Here is a 19,663-nt window from a genome sequence, read left to right on the forward strand (position 1 = left end):
AAAATTTAGGGGTATGGAGACATGGCTCAGAGGTTAAGAGCACTGGCTACTCCCAGAAATCCTGAGTTCAATTCCCAGCAATGACATGGTGGCTCACAACCATCTACAATGAGGTCTGGTGCCCTCTTCTGGCATGCAGGCATACATGCAGACAGAACACTGCATACATAATAAATAAATAAATCTTTAAAAAAGAAGAGTCAAATTTAATACATGGGAAGGGCTCTAAGGCAACATACCATAGAGATCCTTCAAATCCATGCATATTGCTAGGATATTTACAATATTAAAATAACCAGAAAATGGAAACCAGCCTAGATGTCCATCAAAAGATGAATGTACAAGGAAAAGGCAATATATATACACAATGGAATTTTATACTACTGCCAAGAACACTGAAGTCATAACTTTTGCAGAACAATGAATGGAACTGGAAATCATTATGCTAAGCAAAATAAACCAGATTCAGAAAGACAAAGGTATTTATTTGTTTCCCCTTATATGTGGACCTTAGATTTAAAAGTATATAAGTATGTGTGCGTGTATGTGTGTGCGTGTCTGTGCATGTGTGTAATAGGGGATGGCAAGAAGGGAGGAGGAAGAGATATAACCGAGGGGAGGAAAAGAAAAGGTGATGGCACACATGTGACATAAAAGCAAGAGAGAGTTAGAGGAAGGGGCTGCCCTGGGAGCCCTGCGGGACAGGAAGGGGCAGCCCTGGGAGCCCTGCGGGACAGGAAGGGGCAGCCCTGGGAGCCCTGTGAACAGAAGAGCAGAGAGATGAATGAGAACAAGGCACAGTAATGGATGTGTGTGAAAACACCGATGAAACACACTTCATAAGCCAACATTTATATAAACAGATGAATGGATAAATAAATAAATAGGGACAGTGGGGTGGCTCAGACGTTAGGCGTTTGCTGAGAAGCCTATTGATGTAAGTTTAAGCCCCAGAACCCAAACGGTGGAGAGGGAGAATCAGCTCTCCCAAGTTGCCCTTTGACCCTTACATCCACCATCTCTCTTACATGCACACAAATAAATATAATAAAAGTAAATAAATCTAAAAATAGCAAAACTTTATTGGTGATATAATTTTTAACTGAGGCTGTTATCTTAATTTAAATACCATTTTTGTTTTTATTATTTGAGACAGGGTCTCATACATGAAGATGTAGCTTTGTACTTCCTATGTGGCCAAGGAAACCTTGAACCCTTGGATTCCTGAGTGCTAAGATTATAGTAAATGCCATCTTTCTTGAAATGACACGTCTCTTCAAGTCTCCAAAGATCTAATTCATTAGTTACCGCTTTTTTTTCTCACAATGATTCCTTTACTTGCTTTCCTTTGTCTTATTATCTTCCAGACTGAGTTAATTATCTTCGCTTTCGATTAAGTAATTCACAAATTAAAGCTATTACAACACCCTCTAGGCTTTACTATATAATATTTCCATTGATGTTTTGAGCATTATCTATGCACTATAGAACGTAATTCCAGTAGTTACATAATTTAAACATGGGATATTTATCAAATATTAGTACTACAATTTAATACATTATAATTACTTTAGGGATAATAAATAACAATATAGAAGAAAACAACTTCAAGTTCATACCTCAAAAACACCCTAATAATTTTTTCTTTAACAAAAAAAGTCCTTTGTAATGGTTCACGCCTGTAATCCCAGAGGATCTCTGTGCATTTTAGGGCAGCCAGCTACCTAGAGAGACTTTGTCTCAAAAAAAACAAAACAACTTTCAATTGCATATGTCTGTGCTTGTGTGGGGGCCGTGCAGCCACCTGTGGAGGCCGGAGTTGACCCCTCTGGAGCTGGAGTGGCAGGTGGCTGTAAGCTGCCTGATGTGAGTGGGAAGAGAACTTGGGTCCTCTGCAAGAATATTATGAGCTCTTAACCCTAAGCCATTTCTCCAGCCCCAAATTTTATCAAAGAAATAAACCTTAAAATAAAAATGTAGCAGGCTGGCAATGGCTCAGTAAATTCTCTGAATTAAAATGCATTTATGTACAAATTTAAAATGGCTTATACAGTCAGAGTGGCAGTGCACCCTTCTAATCGCAAAGGCAGGAGGATCAGAAGCTTAAGATCATTTTTAGCTATACAGCATATTCAAGTCCAATCTGTGCTATATGAGGTCCTGTCTCAAAATAAAATAAGCAGAAAAGAAAAAGCCGGTATAACAAAATAACACCAATAAAAGTCACACAGAGGTGGGGAAATGGCTCAGGTAAATGCTTGCTAACCAAACATAGAAGCTGAACTTGCATACTCAATACTGGGTGCATCGGTGTATGCTCTAATCTCGGGTCTGGAGAAGCAGACAGGCAGATTCCTGGAGCAATCAGCCACCTTAGCTGAATAGATGAGCTCCAGGTTCAGTGACAGACCCTACTCCCAAAAATAAGGTGCAAAGTAATCAAAGAAGACACCCAACAGCCAAGTCTGGTCTCTACTCACACACCTTTGCGAATGCGTAATTATACACACATACACACTCACACACGCGCACACATACATACTCATGCACACACGTGTGTGCAACACATAGGAAAAATATCACATAATTAGGACAAAAAAATTAAATGATTAGAATAAAAACAAAAACAAAAAAAGGCCCACCAATTAACAAAATACAGAGCACTTAACAAAAAATTCGGTCAGGCCTGGTGGCACATGCCTTCAACCCCAGCTCTCTAGAGGCGGAAGCCCACGAGTCTAGATCAGTCTACACAGAAAATTCCAGGCCAGTTGGGTGGGGTGGGGTTGCGCAAATGAGACCATGTCTGGGAAAACTGAAAGAAGTCAAAGGATACTTTACTATAAAGAAACAAAGTTAAACCTCAACTTCTAGTTACTAAGCTACAAAGCAAAGCAAATTCCTAATATTAGTTTGCTGCAACACTTGTAGCAAGCAATGATGAACAATAACAAAGTACAGAAAACAAACAAAAAATTCCATATTTTGTTACCATTTTGGAAACCATAAGGCAAACGGATGTTAAAAATAACAAAAGATGCTTTTAATTGTGACCAATGAAAGCAACAATTGGAAACACCCATAAGACAAAAATGAGAAAATATGTATACACATTCATTGTCACAGGGAGATGATTTCAGACCACATGACTGCTGCAGCCGGAATGCAAAGCTTGTAAGCAGAATTTTAAAGTCAGACCCAGCACTGAATCGCACTTAAACTATGTTGAGGCAAACCAGGAAAGCTCCACTGGCACCCACAAGGAGAGCAGACGCTCAGAGCTATTCTTGCTGGGGATTTCAGTAACTGGAGTTCCTCTTATTTAACAAGAATGTGTCACTCCTATATTTTGTTTTATTTTGGGAGGAGCAGAAAGTCTGACGGGGTCTCATAGAAACCAGCCCGCCTTGAACTCATTATGTGTTTGAGGTAGGCCCCGAACTCCTGATCTTTCTGCCCTGCATCTCAAGTGCTGGGATCATAGGCATGCATGACCACACCCAGCTGCATTTTAAAAAGTTTATAGAGGAGCCGAAGAGATGGTTCAGCAGTTAAGACCTCTGACTGCTTTTTAGAGAAAGATTTAATCTCACCATAATGTGAGCACTAACAAATTTTAGTCAAAGATGGCAGTAAGTTATTCAAATAGAACCTTATCAACAAAAATCTTAAATATTTTTCTTTATATTTTACTGTTTGGGTTATTCACAGTTAGGCAACCAAAAAGGATTGTGCTATTAACAACACTGAAATTACTGTCATTAAGAGCTTTCAGTATTTTCTTAAAAGTTCCAATTTTTTAAAGTTTTATAACTAATATTTATGATCATGGGAATCCCGGAACTTGTAAAAGCTAAGCACCTGGTGAAGGGGTGTGAGCGCTATGGCTGTTCACACTCCCCAGTTATGAGCAGGGCTCACATCCACTGTCTTGTGGATTTGGAATATTAAGGTGGAGCACAGAAATCTGTAAGGGAAAGAATTCTGAAAAGCCGGGCGATGGTGGCGCACGCCTTTAATCCCAGCACTCGGGAGGCAGAGGCAGGCGGATCTCTGTGAGTTCAAGACCAGCCTGGTCTACAGAGCTAGTTCCAGGACAGGCTCCAAAGCCACAGAGAAACCCTGTCTCGAAAAACCAAAAAAGAAAAAGAGTTCTGAAAATAATTTCAAAAGGTACTTAGAAAACACTGGCCCCGACATGACCCACAAATTAAGAAAAATATTTTAAAAACTGTTAAGAGGTACATTCCATTTATTACAATTTTAAAATAAATTATCTAGTTCTTTCTTAGAAAAAAGAAAAGAAAAAAACCACTGGCTGCTTTTTGAAAGGACATGGATTCCATTTCCAGAAACCACATGGTGGTTCATAATAAGTTGTAACTCCAATCCCAGGGGACCCAAAACCCTTTTCTGGCCTCTGGAGGTACTAGGCACACATGTTATGCATACAGACATTCATGCAGGCAAAACACACACACATGTAAATAAATTAAAACTTTTTAAGTTTACAGAAATTTTAATATTACAAACCTCATAAAGCTCTTTCATTGCTGCAAGTTTAGATTCAAACTTTTCCAGACTCCAGAAAGTTGAGATTCCAAGCTGCAGGTTACGAACTCGAACAGAAGTATCAGAATGACCTCTGCCTGATGTATCATGTCTGAAAAAAAAAAGTCAGAGGAAAATGCTTAGCCTGAAACACAGCTTAGCAGCAAAGAACACAAACTGCTCTTCCAGAAGGCCAAGACTGGTCTCGAGCATCCACACTGACTGGTTCACAACCACATGTAACTCCAGTTCCAGGGGCCCTGACACCCTCTTCTGGTCTCCAACAGCTTCTGTGTGCACAAGGTGCACATCAACTCATTCAGGCATACACACACACACATTATAAATAGATAAAGCTTTTAAAAAAGACAGGGTGGTGTGGCTTAGCGACAAAGCACACTCATAGCAGACACAAGGCCATGGACTCAACCGCTGGAACTACAAAACCAAAATAAAAATGGTATGCAGAGGAACGAAATCTCAACCTAAAAGAAAAATGAGTAAACTCTTTAAGATGAATTTCTAAAGCCTCTGCTTCAGGGAGTCTGACATCTGCTCTTTCCTAGAGAGATTACTATCTAAACTTCAGAGAAACTTCTATCAAAAAAATCAAGTAAGGGGCTGGAGAGAGGGCTCAGTGGTTAAGAGCATCGCCTGCTCTTCCAGAGGTCCTGAGTTCAATTCCCAGCAACCACATGGTGGCTCACAATCATCTGTAATGAGATCTGGCGCCCTCTTCTGGCATGTGGGCACACATGGAGGCAGAATGTTGTACACATAATAAATAAAATCTTTTATTTATTTATTTATTTATTTATTTATTTATTTATTTATTTATTATGTATACAATATTCTGTCTGTGTGTATGCCTACAGGCTGGAAGAGGGCACCAGACCTCTTTACAGATGGTTGTGAGCCACCATGTGGTTGCCGGGAATTGAACTCAGGAACTTTGGAAGAGCAGGCAATGCTCTTAACCACTGAGCCATCTCTCCAGCTCCAATAAATAAAATCTTTAAAAAAAAAAATCAAGTAAGAACAGGTCAACGAGTGTAAAAACTACTCACCTGCCAAAAACATAGTATTTTTTAAGTTTGTCACTGATGGCGTTGGCTTCCTGGATCATCATGGAGAGTTTCATGGAGCTCCAGTTTGGCTGAACTAAGACAAAGCAGACAAATTAGAACCAAAATGCATGTCTGGTCACTAATGTAATCATTAGTTAGAATAATTTCATAAAATATTGACATTAGGAGCTAGAGAGATGGCCCAGTGGTTGAGAACACTGACTGCTCTTACGGAGGACCCGGTTCAGTTCCCACATGGCTGCTCACAACCATCTGTAACTCTGGTTCTAGGGGATCTGACGCTCTCTTCCGGCCTCTATGAGCAACATGCACGAACAAGGGGCATAGCTATACATGTAAGCCAAACACCCATACATATAAAATATTTAAAATGATAGTCAATGAATGATTAACCCTGTATCACGAGATTTTTGTTTGCTTTTTATTTTTTATTCGAGACAGGGTTTCTTTGTATAACAGCCTTGGCTGTCCTGGAACTCACTCTGAGACCAGGCTGGCCTCAAACTCAGAGATCCACCTGCCTCTGCCTCCTGAGTCCTAGGATTAAAGATATGTGCTACCAACATGCAACTTTTCTTCAATTCTTAAAAGTCAAGCTAGTCTTTACATGAAGTGAGTTGTCTTGTATGTGGAGGAGTGGTATAAACAGAGAAAAAGGACACTGCGAGAGAATACCCTATTGTCCTTTTATATTTAATTTTTTTATGTTTTATTTATTGGGGAGCATAAAACACCATGATGTCCAAGTGCAGGTGAGAGGACAATTGTGGGAGTCAGTTCTGTTCGCCATGTGGGTCCTGGGATCCAACTAAGGTCAAAAATGGCAGCAAGTGATCTCACCAGCCCCAAATTATATTTCTAACATTTCCTCATATCTTTAATATGTAATTTTTCTAAATCATCAAGTAAGAAATACCATAGGTTAATTTATAAAGAACTACACCCCTTTTTACATTTTCTAGACAAAAATTAAAAAGGTATCTAGAGGTATGGCTCCACAGAGATACACCTGTTTAGCATGGGGCCTTGCTTTAATCACACACTCAGACAAACACCACACACACACACACACACACACACACACACGTAACAGTACCGAAGGCAATGTGATACTCAAGAATACATTTCACCGAAGAAATAAAATATCTGTATACTAAAAAACTATGTAATTTTGATGAAGAAACTGGACATAAATAAATAGAAAGACAGTGTTCATGCATTAGAAGAATTGTTAAATTCTCCTAAATTGTTAAAAGAACTACACTGCCTAAAGCAATCTACAGATTCAGTGACGTCTTTATCAAAATTCCAATGGCATCTTTCACAGAAATAGAAAACACCTCATTTGCCGGGCGATGGTGGCGCACGCCTTTAATCCCAGCACTCGGGAGGCAGAGGTAGGCGGATCTCTGTGAGTTCGAGACCAGCCTGGTCTACAGAGCTAGTTCCAGGACAGGCTCCAAAGCCACAGAGAAACCCTGTCTCAAAAAACCAAAAAAAAAAAAAAAAAAAAAAAAACCAAAAAAAACCCCCACCTCATTTGGGGCTACAATTTCAATAAATTAATTTGGAGTTGGGGGCACAAACATTCAGTCTATAGGGCTGATACAACTATTCTAAAACAGCATTTAAAAACCATTCATACAACTATATTTACATAAAAAAAACTAGCACCTAGAACAAAGCCTTGTCTGTCTGTCTGTCTGTCTGTCTGTCTGTCTGTCTGTCTGTCTGTCTATTTGGTACTACGGATTAAACCTGGGGCTTCTCACATGCTGGAAAAATACCGAATCACTAAATTACCTCTGCAGTCAAGCGCTTTAAATATATAAAGGCAGCTAACATTTTAGTAATTATATTATAATAAGATAATATAGAACTTTTAAAAAGTATCTGTTAACACCAGTATATACTCACTTATAAAAGTTTTATCCCTGTTTCCCCGATTCTCCTGAAGAATTCGTACTTCTTTAGCGATTTTCTGCTTTTCAGTCTCTAAAGCTTCTAGTATTCTTGCATGGCGGATGCTATGGTCTTCTAAAGCCTAATTGACATGCATTCATATAGAACCACAGATGAGCATATTCAAAGAGAGAATTTATAAAATCAGAGACATTGGATATGGTCATTTGCTTCACCATTCTAGCCATTTTGTGTTTATATACACCTTATAACATCATGTTATTTATCTTACAGATATACAAGAAAACATTCTGAAAAAGCAGATTAATCGAGCCAGCAAAATAGCACTTGCCACTAACATTTGATGAGTTCTTTCCCTGGGATGCCATGGTGGAAAGAGAATCAATCCCAAAAGCTTTCCTCTTGTCCCCACATATACACCATGACATATACACAGAAATAAAATAAGTGTTTTTTAAAAAGGATCAATAGGGGCTGGGGAGTGTCTCAGCAGGCAAAGTACTTGTGGCACAGTATGAAGCAGCCACATAAAATTTGGGATTCAGAGTCATAGCAGATGTAACCCTGGCACCGTGTGAAGCAGACAGTTGATATCTGGAGCTCACTGGCTAGCCAGTCCTGCCAAAATCAGCATGTTCCAGGTTCAGTGAACGACCCTGTCTCCATAAATAAGGAAGAGAAGAGACCAAGGAAGACATCTGGTGTCAACCTCTGGCCTCTACATATGCCCATATGGGTTGGCATGAGTGCATAGGAGCACACACACACACATACTGAGTGCACAGGAGCACATACACACATACTCTGAGTGCACAGGAGCACACACACATACTCTGAGTGCACAGGAGCACACACACATACTTTGAGGGCACAGGAGCACATACACATGCACACCATGAGTGCACAGGAGCACACACACACATACTGAGGGCACAGGAGCACACACACACATACTCTGAGGGCACAGGAGCACACACACACATACTCTGAGGGCACAGGAGCACATACACACATACTCTGAGGGCACAGGAGCACACACACACATACTCTGAGGGCACAGGAGCACACACACATACTCTGAGTGCACAGGAGCACACACACACATACTCTGAGGGCACAGGAGCACACACACACATACTCCGAGTTGCACAGGAGCACATACACACATACTCTGAGTGCACAGGAGCACATACACACACACACCATGAGCGCACGTGAGCACACACACATGCATACCATGTGTTGTTCGCTGTAACACTATGATGAAATATCATCCTACTGTACTCATTTCATTAGGAATACATGTTTAACATATCTTATTAAACACAAAATGTTTTTAAAAATCAATTTATAAACTTTCTTAATGATTCTCCTCATAAAATCCCTTGGAGTCTAAGAATTCATTTATCATTATCAAGTCTATATGATTGTGGGGGTACATATGCCAAGTGTAAGGGTGGAGGTTGGAGGACCATTGTATAAAGTCAGTTCTCTCCTTCTACCTTATGTGGGTTCCAGGTTCAAACTCGGGTCACCAGCCTTGTGTGGCAAGCTCTTCACCTGCTGAGCCATTTCGCTGGCCCATTATAAGGAATTTTTGATGACATAGATTAATATTTTTTCTTCCTATTGCTAGTAAGTAAAGAATCTTCAGGAGTAAAAAGGGGTGGGGTGGGAATAACTGCTCAAAATGGACAATAACAGCATTTGTTGGCTAAAGTTAAAAGGCATGAACTAAATAGTATTTCCCAGGATGCAAATGGCTGTTTCTGTTCTGATGTCTCCACCCAAGTTAACAGGCAGTATGCGCCCAGCACATTACACTGTTAGTGATCGAGTGACTAGAAGCGTTTTCTTCCACCTCAGACCTCAGCTCTGCTCTTCCTCATCCCACAAACTTGGAAAAAAGAGAAAATAAGGCTACTACTTGAGACAAACCTTAAGATCAGGAAACGAGGTGGGCAGTGTGGTGCACACCTCTAAATTTAGCACTTGGGAGGCAGAGGCAAAAAAATCTCTATGAGTCTGAGACCAGCCTGGTCTGCATGTGAATTCCAGGCTATCTCTCCAGCCCACAATTTGCATTTCTAAGAGGATCCTAGAAGAAGCCAATGCTTCTCATCCAGGGAACACACTCCAAGAACCAGTGTGGAGCTGAGGAGACATCTCAGCAGTTAAGAGCACTGGCTGCTCTTTCAGAGAACTTGGGCTTGGTTTCCAGCACCCACATTGTGGCGGACAACCATCTGTAACTCCAGTTCTAGGGGATCTGACACCCTCTTATGTCCTCTTTGGGCACCAAGCATACTTGTGATACAAACACACAGAGACATACATGCAGACAAAAACTCATATACATAAAATAAATAAATCTTTAAAAAGCCACCAATCTAGAGAGAAGGAAATGCAAAAAATGTTAGCAAAGTGGCTGAAGACATTAACACACATATGCTCCAGTTTTATCTTTGTTTTGTGGACTTGGCTATTTCACAAGGGCCCCAGAAGACTGCCTTTGTCCCCCTCGAGATAGAAGTATGTATCAAACGCTCCACCCCTGAGTTCTCCTAGGAATCAAAGCTCTATCAGGATGTGATCCAACATAAAGGCCTTCCTTTTCTTCCTATTACATTTTAGGCCCTTCTACCATTTCCTTATATATATTATTTAGCATGACTGATGACAGGCAGTTGTAGACACAAGAAAAGAAAAAATAAGAATTGAACTTTAAAAAAAAAAAAAAAGGGTTGTATGCTTTCCAAAGTGTTTGGGGATGGTGCACGAGCAGAACCAGGGCAGAGGCTTGCAGTCGTGGGAACCATTCCTATCCAGACCTTGTGAGTCTCTCATCAAAGATAGTTCCCCCTCAGAACAGCAGTGTCGACTCAGACATGAAGTCACCTGCTTTGTAGCCAAAGTCTCCATCTCCAGTCGCCTTTTGTTCACATACACTTCCTGTTCAAGATGCTGCTTTGCCTTTTCCAGCTCCTCAATTTTGTCATTAGCCTTTTGGTTATTTATTTCCTCCATTTTCTTCCTTTGAGACTCTTCCCTCTTTAAACAACATTAACGAGAATTATCTCATGCAAAATGCAAAACAGTTTTAAAAAAGCAGTGGTCCTAGGGTATAAAAGTTCCCCTTGTAACGACTGAGCAAGGATTCAAGCACAGCAAAGTTGTCCTGGAGCCTTCTACTTCACTCAGGTCAAGTACTCTAATCAAACATGAATGTCACCAGTCCAACCTCTGGGGGCACGCCCTCTGAAATGGGTTATTGGGGCAGAAAGGTTGCCACTAAGTCAGTCCGAGGAGCCACACCTCCTGGGCTGGTGCGCAGGGGTCTGTTTCCTCCCCCAGCAGCCATGATCTACCATTAACTTGTTCCCTGGAAATGTGTTGGTCGAGCCCTAGTGTCAGACACTCCTCTGGAGACTGTCCCAGGCTAGCCTTGAACTTGCTGTGTGACTGAAGATGTCCTTAAACTCCTGATCCTCCTGCCTCCACTACTCCAGTGCTGGGGCGTGCACCACACACACCGCAGGTTCAAGGCTGTGTGGGTGAACCTGGCTGCCAGGAGAGGAAAAGAGACCCCTGCCCACCAACATAGGGCTGAATGCATTGATCCATTTAGCGCCATCCTAGAGGCAATCCATTTAGCCCCACAGCACTCGAGGAAGCTATCAGAGAAAAGGCAAATGCTGCTTCTTACCAGTTCTGCTTCCAGGGCCCGGATTCTGCTTTCATAAGCAGCTTTTTGGGAAGAAAGCTCTTGCTGAGCCATTTCTTTGGCAATTTGAATTCCTTGCATCATTTCTTCCTTTGCCTTTAGCTGGGCATCTTTTATTTCTGCTTCAAGCCTACAGAATAGCAAGATATTTTTTAGAACAGCGAATATTTTATATACCTAAGCAGTCTTCAATTATATTAAAATGTTTCATATTAAAATAACATTTAAATGTGAATAATTAATTTTTGGTATTCTCTCTACATTGTTTTCAGATTTTTTCCATTGGTTTTGAATTGTGTCCATACAAAAAATAGAACAAGATGAAAATATCATTATTCCCAGTTTAGTTACTATTGCAGATGCCTGATATTTAAGTTAATACATTTTCCAGTGAGTAAAGAAAATATATAAAATATTATAGCAAACATCTTAGCAAATATTGTAGTTAGCACAGTGAACAAACTAAGGTATTTTAGGTTAAGTTAACAATGCCCTGATTCCATTTTAACTCATGATAGACTCTTTCTGAGACAGATCCCAGGCTGGCCTTCCGCATGCTCCGTACCTGACAATCCACTGACTTAGGACATGTCTGCTTTTCCACTTTAGTCTGTACAGTACGTCAGGGTCTCTGAACTAGGCTGTGTCCTATGAACATTTAACTCTGACGCACACTTTCCTCGTGCGCACACACACACACACACACACACACACACACACTTCACATCAGCGATGACACTTACTGTGATCTCTGTGCCATAAGTAACTCATTCTTGGCAAACTCAAAATCTTTTGGACCTTCACTTTTGAGAGTTTGTCTACTTGACGGTCTTAGCCCTTTCTGGACTTCCACCGGATGATTAAATCTAAAATAGTGATCTCCACCAAGAATCACCCGATCACCCTGAAACACAGGAAAATGTACGATTTAAAGTGAGTCTAAATGAAAAAATTACAAACTTTTCCTAAAAATAAAAAAAAATAAAAATTTGAGAAAACAATAAAATATTGACAATGGTTTTCTATGTGAGATATAGTTTTAGTGTTTTATTTTTTTCCTTTATTCCTTTAACTGCACAATTCAAGATGACACAGTATTATTGATGATAGACATTAAAATCATAGCAACCATCACATTTGTTAAATATTTTTCATATGTCAAATATTGTTAATTAATTTACAATTGCATATATGATAAACATCTCATTCACATCCCACAACAACTCCTGAGCCACATATCTTTCCAATAACTAAACACCCAGACTTTTCTAAAAACAGCTGACACTAAGTACCTACTTTTTGTAAGCAATAGCGTAAAACTATACATGAATTATTTTTAATTTAATTCTCCACTATCCCTGAAAAGTAGAATTCATGGAAAATGACCATAAGTGTGAGTTTGCCTGCAGCAGTTTAAGCCAGGTCTCCTGAGATAGCTGTTAACAGCACTCCAAAAGTATCCTAACTAAGCGGTATTATTCAATCATCTAGTTTGGTAACTTGACAAAGGTCACAGCCCGATTGAGGATTTCAGTTCCCGTCCCCTCCCCCCCATGACTTGATTCCTAAGCCCAGGTCTTCACAGGACACATGATGATGGTGTCAGCGGTGAATCCTGGTTCACACCACTGGAACTTCTCTTTGTACAATGAATCAATCAACAGAAGAACTCTTGAAATGGAAAAGTTCTCAATTCAGATTAGTGACTCGGAGAAAACACGGGTGTAGATGAGTGCCGTGACTCAGGAGAAAACACGGATGTGATGAGTGCCGTGACTCAGGAGAAAACACGGATGTGATGAGTGCCGTGACTCAGGAGAAAACACGGGTGTAGATGAGTGTCGTGACTTAGGGGGAGAAAACACGGATGTGATGAGTGCCGTGACTCAGGAGAAAACACGGATGTGATGAGTGCCGTGACTCAGGAGAAAACACGGATGTGATGAGTGCCGTGACTCAGGAGAAAACACGGGTGTAGATGAGTGCCGTGACTCAGGAGAAAACACGGGTGTAGATGAGTGTCGAGACTCAGGAGAAAACACGGATGTGATGAGTGCCGTGACTCAGGAGAAAACACGGATGTGATGAGTGCCGTGACTCAGGAGAAAACACGGGTGTAGATGAGTGCCGTGACTCAGGAGAAAACACGGGTGTAGATGAGTGTCGAGACTCAGGAGAAAACACGGATGTGATGAGTGCCGTGACTCAGGAGAAAACACGGATGTGATGAGTGCCGTGACTCAGGAGAAAACACGGGTGTAGATGAGTGTCGAGACTCAGGAGAAAACACGGATGTGATGAGTGCCATGACTCAGGAGAAAACACGGATGTGATGAGTGCCGTGACTTAGGGGGAGAAAACACGATGTGATGAGTGCCCTGACTCAGGAGAAAACACGGATGTGATGAGTGCCGTGACTTAGGGGGAGAAAACATGAACACCAACTGTAACCCCTGTCGACTTACATGATGTAATACTGTGGGCTCTGAAATGTGCATCCCGTTTACATATGTCTTTGCTTCTCCAGCTGGGACAATACTCACTGTTCCTCCAAAATTTCTGATGGTACTGTTAAAATAAAAAGTACATCATCATAATTACAGGATATGCTAAAAGAAAAGATAATAGAGAATAAATCTGCTCAGATTATTTCTTTGGTAATAAATTCATACCAATTTATAGCAATAGAAATTTTTAATTATTTTATTTTTCCTCTAGATATACTATTCTTTGGCTTAGTTCTGTATCTTTGCCGCTGATGAAATGATACCGTACTTATTTGTTATATAAAATAATTACCAGTATAGCAAAAGAGGCTGAAAAACTTACGTGCCCTACCAGATTAAAGGACTCATTATGAAACTTGAGTAGTCAGAGCCATACAGTGTTAGAACACTGTCCTGGACAAACTACCATTGAGTCAGGAGTCACAAGCATACCTGGGAAAGCACCAAGGGCAAGCCCCATTCCCTGGGGGCATAGGACAGTGTCAAGCATGTAAAAGCACAGATAGGATCACTACTGGTGTTAATGATGAATTCTTTAAGGCCTTATCCTAGCATTCCTGATGTTCATCCTCCTGTAATAAGCAAAGATACTAGGGGACAGGGCAGTATGATTAATTAGCAGCTACTGGAATCCCCTTTGTCACCCTGGCTGCCTTAAGCAAAAGGACCATCAGTCTAAACCAGCCAGGCCGTATCCTATGTTAGCACCAGGCATTGTGGACATGCCACAGTCACTGATAAAACTACTTAATGATTACAGCTGACTGCTATCGCTCCTTGTGATGTCTGAATGAGAACGATGCCTTATTGGCTTGTGTATTTCAATGTTTGGTTCCCTGCTGGTGGACTGTTTAGGAAGAATTAGGGGGAGGTGTGTCCCTGGGAGAGGGCTTTGAGGTTCTGAAAGACCACACAAGGCTCAGTCTGTTCCCCTCTCTTAGCCTGCTGCCTGTGAATCAGAAAGAAAGCTCTCAGCTACAGCAGGCAGGCGCTATGCCCCCGCCACGATGCCCAATGCTCTGTAACTGTAGGCAAGACCTCAAGTGCTTCCTTTTATAAGTTGCCTTGGCCAAGGTGTTTCATCACAACAGAACTGTGACTAAGACACTCTTGAAACTGCAGCCTTAGCCAGAACTGGGTCCAACAATTTGTATAAGACTTTTGTTATAGAAAACCTTGGTGAACTTTAGCAACCATTTCCGTCTAAGCCAGGTAGGGAGCCCTTCTCCTGCTGACCTACAGAGCTGAGTGGTGCTACAGAAGCATCTGTGATTGGTGCAAACACAAACACTCACGTGAAGGTCTATTATGATTGCTGCAAACACCCCTCCACAACTGTCTAAAAAGGGATAGAGATAGAGGACTCTGGAGTTCTAAGGCTGGAGAAGGAAGCTAGACTGTAAAGAGCCAGTGATGCTGCAGACCCTGGTCACTGGAAGAGAATCAGGAGGTTCAGACACCCCATGCGTGGGAGTCCTTAACAGTGGCCACTGTCAAGGGCTAGGGAATCCCAATACCTAGGCCTGCCCAGAAGCTGCAATAACAGCTGTGGCCAAGGGCTAAGACTACACGGACCTGTAACACTCGTAGAGGTCAGGGTCCCACCATCTGAATCCTAAATGGGAGCCCTAAGACTATGGGTGCCACCTACTGCCACCCCATCACCACCCCACGGCCTGCTACTGCGCTCACTGCCAAGGCCCGCACTAGAAAAGCTTCTCCTTGCCTATGATTTCTCTTCCAGCAGCGCAAAAGGACCCATCCATTTGATTGGTAATACTTAAGGGAACACTGTGAGAGCTCAAATGTCTGTCAACAAAATAAACTGCAATGATCCAAGATAAATTCAGATAATGGAATACTTCACACCAGTGAAAATAAGAATCTTGAAATGGATAAAACTTAAAAATACAACATAAAGTCAAAAATGTTCGCAAACACAATTATCCCAGCAATATATGTGTATGTGAGAAAGAGATCATTCCATTCATGTGAACAAACTCACATAAAACAAGAAATGTATCAATCCAACCAAAAAGTCTTCCATATAAGACAGTTTACTTTACGCATCCCATTCTAATTCTAAGAACAGAAAGTACCCTTTAATCGGCAGATCAAGTACCAGATCAGTGCACCATAGTGCATTACGCTGAACCTTACAGTGAAAGTAACTCATCTGTTGTCGTTAAACACATTCACTAAGTCTTTCCTCTCTTAAAGAGAGGTTGAGAGGCATAGTGGTGCTACAGAGTAAATTCCACAACAGCCAGGCTACACAGAGAAACTCTGTCTCAAAAAAGTCAAAGTGCAGGGGGTGGGGAGGGGTTGGAGAAGTGTTGAGAAGAATCAGTAGGAACAAATGCCTTTTATAGACAATGCCCCATGAACAAGACCCATTGACAACGAACAGGCAGTGGCTTGCAGGAGACTGACATACCAGTGGTCATCCGCAATCAGCACTCCGGATAACTGGATGTCATGGCTTGAGTCTGGCTTATACTTCCCAACTGTAGTGATTCCTTCTTTCACCATGTAGAGTAGCATCTCTGACAACTGTGGGTCTTCACTGAGGTTAACAAGGTTTGGCAGATGGTTGTCCATTTGAAACGTAACTCCTGCTTTCTGGTAGAAGTGAAAAGAAAATCTTAACTACGGCATGAAATTATTAAACTCTCCCGAAAGAAGGGTCTATGTTAAATATTAGGATCACTTTTGATAGAGTTTTAGCGCATAACAGGTTCACTGAGATTGAAGTCCAGTGGTAGAGTACATGCATGTGAAGTGCCCTGCTTTTAGTCCCGAGCATACACATAATGTACTCGTACACAAGTGTGTGTACGAGCGTGTGCACGCACATACTGCTCGCTGTTGGAAGCCCTCCTTTGTGGTTCCTCTATGCCTGTCACCATCACACTCCTAAATTCTGAAGCTCTTTCTTCATAGTCACACCAACCCATCACTACCAGCTTGATTCTGTGCCGCCTTAGAGGGGACCAGTTCTGTTCAATTTCATCAGCTCCTCCTTAAATCAACTCACACCAGAATCCCTGCAGCAGCCTCTGGGGTGCCCTGTTGGCTATTTCCCTTGTTCCATCCTCAACTCCCTGTCAAAGAGCTTTTCACTTCCTAAAGAGTAAAGACTAAATTGCTTAGCCTGGAAATCAAGACCGCAGTAAATCAGTGTCTCTCCTTTCCATATTTACTTGTGACGCCATCTAAACCCCTTGGCCTCTCCTCCTCTCATATGCTTTCCCTCCTACAACACTTTGGGCTCACCTGAAAAAATCTCACCCAACCTCAAATCTCCCCGCTTTTGCTGTTTTGTTTTTTTCTTGTGTAATTCAGGCTGTAACTGTGTACTTCAAGCTGGTTTCAAACTCAGGATCCTCCTGCCCAGTCTCAAAATGTTGGAATTAGAGGCATGGACCACCACACCTGGAAAATCCTGTCTCTTCTATTAAGATATCCTGGCCATTCCCAAATAACTCTGAATATGTGTGTGTAGGAATCAACAATGGGTATCTTTCTCGTTAACTCTCCACTGACCCCAGACAATTCTCATTTTCAGAGTCCTATGTGTGGCTCTATTCTTCTTCTAGTTATTATCCAATCAACTGTCCTCTGCTCCCCCACCCCACACTTCAGTGGCCTACAATACCTACATTTCTAAAACGTGGGAATGCTCTTGACTTCCACTTCTACTATCCCAACATCTGAAATCAGTTACCCCAGGCCTGGTGACACGGCTCCGTAAAGGTGCTGCTGCACAAACCTGACCCCAGCTCAGACTCTCCAGAACCCAAGCCAGATTGGAAGGATGGAGGGAGAGAATCACCTCCACACAATTGCCCTCTGACCTCCAAATGATTGCTATGGCATGCACGCCATATTACATATATATGTAATATATGCACTTATTTAAAATATATACACACATACTTAAGAAATGAAAATAAAGGGGCTGGAGAGATGGCTCAGAGGTTAAGAGCACTGCCTGCTCTTCCAAAGGTCCTGAGTTCAATTCCCAGCAACCACATGGTGGCTCACAACCATCTGTAATGGGGTCTGGTGCCCTCTTCTGGCCTGCAGACATACACACAGACAGAATATTGTATACATAATAAATAAATATTAAAAAAAAAAAGAAATGAAAATAAAGACAACAATCCTTTCCCCACACCTGTCTCCACTACCACCACTGCCCTCGCTCCAAGTTCTCCCCATCTCTTGCCTTAACTACACCAGCAGCTCCTAATGCCTGTCTTTCCAAACACTGGCCCTTCCTTCTTCCGATCCACCTTTCATGTCGAGAACCCATGAGAAGAGGAAAAGTTCACTTGGGTGTAGTGCCACATGACTGCACTTGGAGGCTCTACAACCTAGATCTAAATGCTCCCCCCATCCTGATTCTTTTGTTTTAGTTCTAAAGCTCAGCACACACCAGCTCCAGCAGCAGCAGGGACAGCTGATGATCCCTTAGAGCCTCCATGGTGGAGAGGATAAAGCAGGCAACCATCAAAGAGAAGAGCCCTTTGCCTCAGACACGGCACAACCCAGAACAGAGTAGGAGAAGAGCTGCTGCCTGGCGGACTGGCTCCTGACACACCAGCCACACCAACTGTGGCAGCCCCAGCACCGTGAACTTGGCTGCCGTGCCAGTGTCCCAGGAGACAGCACTGGTCTGGCCACCCGGACAGAGCCTGTGCGGGAAGGCTGCTTAGGTGGGGCAGACACAGGTCTGATTCCTGGAACAGGCGCGGATCACAACTGGAGAAACCAACAGTGTCTTTGTGGTTGGCATTTTTAAACCTCTCAGCTTTAGCCCTTGGTCTCTAACAATTCTTTATGTTAACTATCTTTACGTATTTCTTTGTACAGAGTTATTATATGATAAAGTTTTTTTTTTGTTGTTTTGTTTTGTTTTTCGAGACAGGGTTTCTCTGTGGCTTTGGAGCCTGTCCTGGAACTAGTTCTGTAGACCAGGCTGGTCTCGAACTCACAGAGATTCACCTGCCTCTGCCTCCCAAGTGCTGAAAAAATGAAATTTACAGGTGTACTTTTTCTACTTCAAATTAGTTTAGGAAATGGAAATGATACCTGTAACTCCTTTGTCTCTTGAAGTTTTCTTTTCTCAGCTTGTTCGAACTTTTCTTTCCATACTCTTTCCAAAAAAAGAAAATATTGAAGTTAAAACATTCATTTATGTAAAACCAAAATCAAAAGAACATCTTTGAAGCTTGCGGAATACTAGCATTTCAAAAGAACAACTGGCCAGGCAGCGGTGGTGCACGCCCTTACTCCCAGCAGTTGGGAGGCAGAAGCTGGCAGATCTCTGTGAGTTCGAGGCCAGCCTGGTCTACACAGTGAGTTCCAGGACAGTTAGGGTTGTTACACAGAGAAATCCTATCTCAAAAAACAGAAAAGGAAAATAAAGAAAGAAAGAAAGAAACAAATAAACAAAAAAGGGCCACTGCAAACAAGCTGCTCCCTTCTAAAGGAGGTGGCGAGAGATCCAGTGCTCTCTGGCGCCCCTCCCAGTCTAGTCTGCAGGAACACATCCCATGGCTCCGGCTCCGGGGCACTCACCTTTGCAGCTCTACCATGTCTCTCTCCTGCTGATGCAGCTTCATCCGCAAGGATGTTATCTCCTGTCGGCAGAGTCTATACCGTTCAGGGTCAATATTCCGGTTGTTTCTCTGAGCAGCTTTTAACTTCTCAATTTCTGCTTTCAGTTCTGAAGATTCATAAAGAGACACGTGATGAACAACCACCTCCGGAAAAGGCTGCTTCCGCTTGCTACCCCCTTCCTTAGCCTTTGCTCTGACTTCCCTCTTGGCCTCCTCTTTTTCTCACTGTATGCCACCTTCCTC

The 19,663-nt window shown here is 42.0% G+C and overlaps 1 protein-coding gene across 1 annotated transcript in view; it reads right to left on the reverse strand.

Annotated features, from left to right (window-relative positions):
* Window positions 1–19,663, reverse strand: part of Kif14 (kinesin family member 14) — a 69,937-nt gene that overhangs the window by 24,162 nt on the left and 26,112 nt on the right. Inside the window, exons 11-20 of the mRNA XM_057770061.1 lie at window positions 19,380–19,527; window positions 18,891–18,954; window positions 16,231–16,415; window positions 13,752–13,854; window positions 12,030–12,190; window positions 11,269–11,416; window positions 10,461–10,613; window positions 7,557–7,683; window positions 5,619–5,712; window positions 4,534–4,663 (exon numbers count right to left, since the gene is read on the reverse strand). Of these exons, the coding sequence (XP_057626044.1) occupies window positions 4,534–4,663; window positions 5,619–5,712; window positions 7,557–7,683; window positions 10,461–10,613; window positions 11,269–11,416; window positions 12,030–12,190; window positions 13,752–13,854; window positions 16,231–16,415; window positions 18,891–18,954; window positions 19,380–19,527 (1,313 nt within the window). The remainder of the gene's footprint in view (window positions 1–4,533; window positions 4,664–5,618; window positions 5,713–7,556; window positions 7,684–10,460; window positions 10,614–11,268; window positions 11,417–12,029; window positions 12,191–13,751; window positions 13,855–16,230; window positions 16,416–18,890; window positions 18,955–19,379; window positions 19,528–19,663) is intronic.

Source organism: Chionomys nivalis, chromosome 5 (genome assembly GCF_950005125.1).
Source record: "Chionomys nivalis chromosome 5, mChiNiv1.1, whole genome shotgun sequence".
NCBI lineage: Eukaryota > Metazoa > Chordata > Mammalia > Rodentia > Cricetidae > Chionomys > Chionomys nivalis.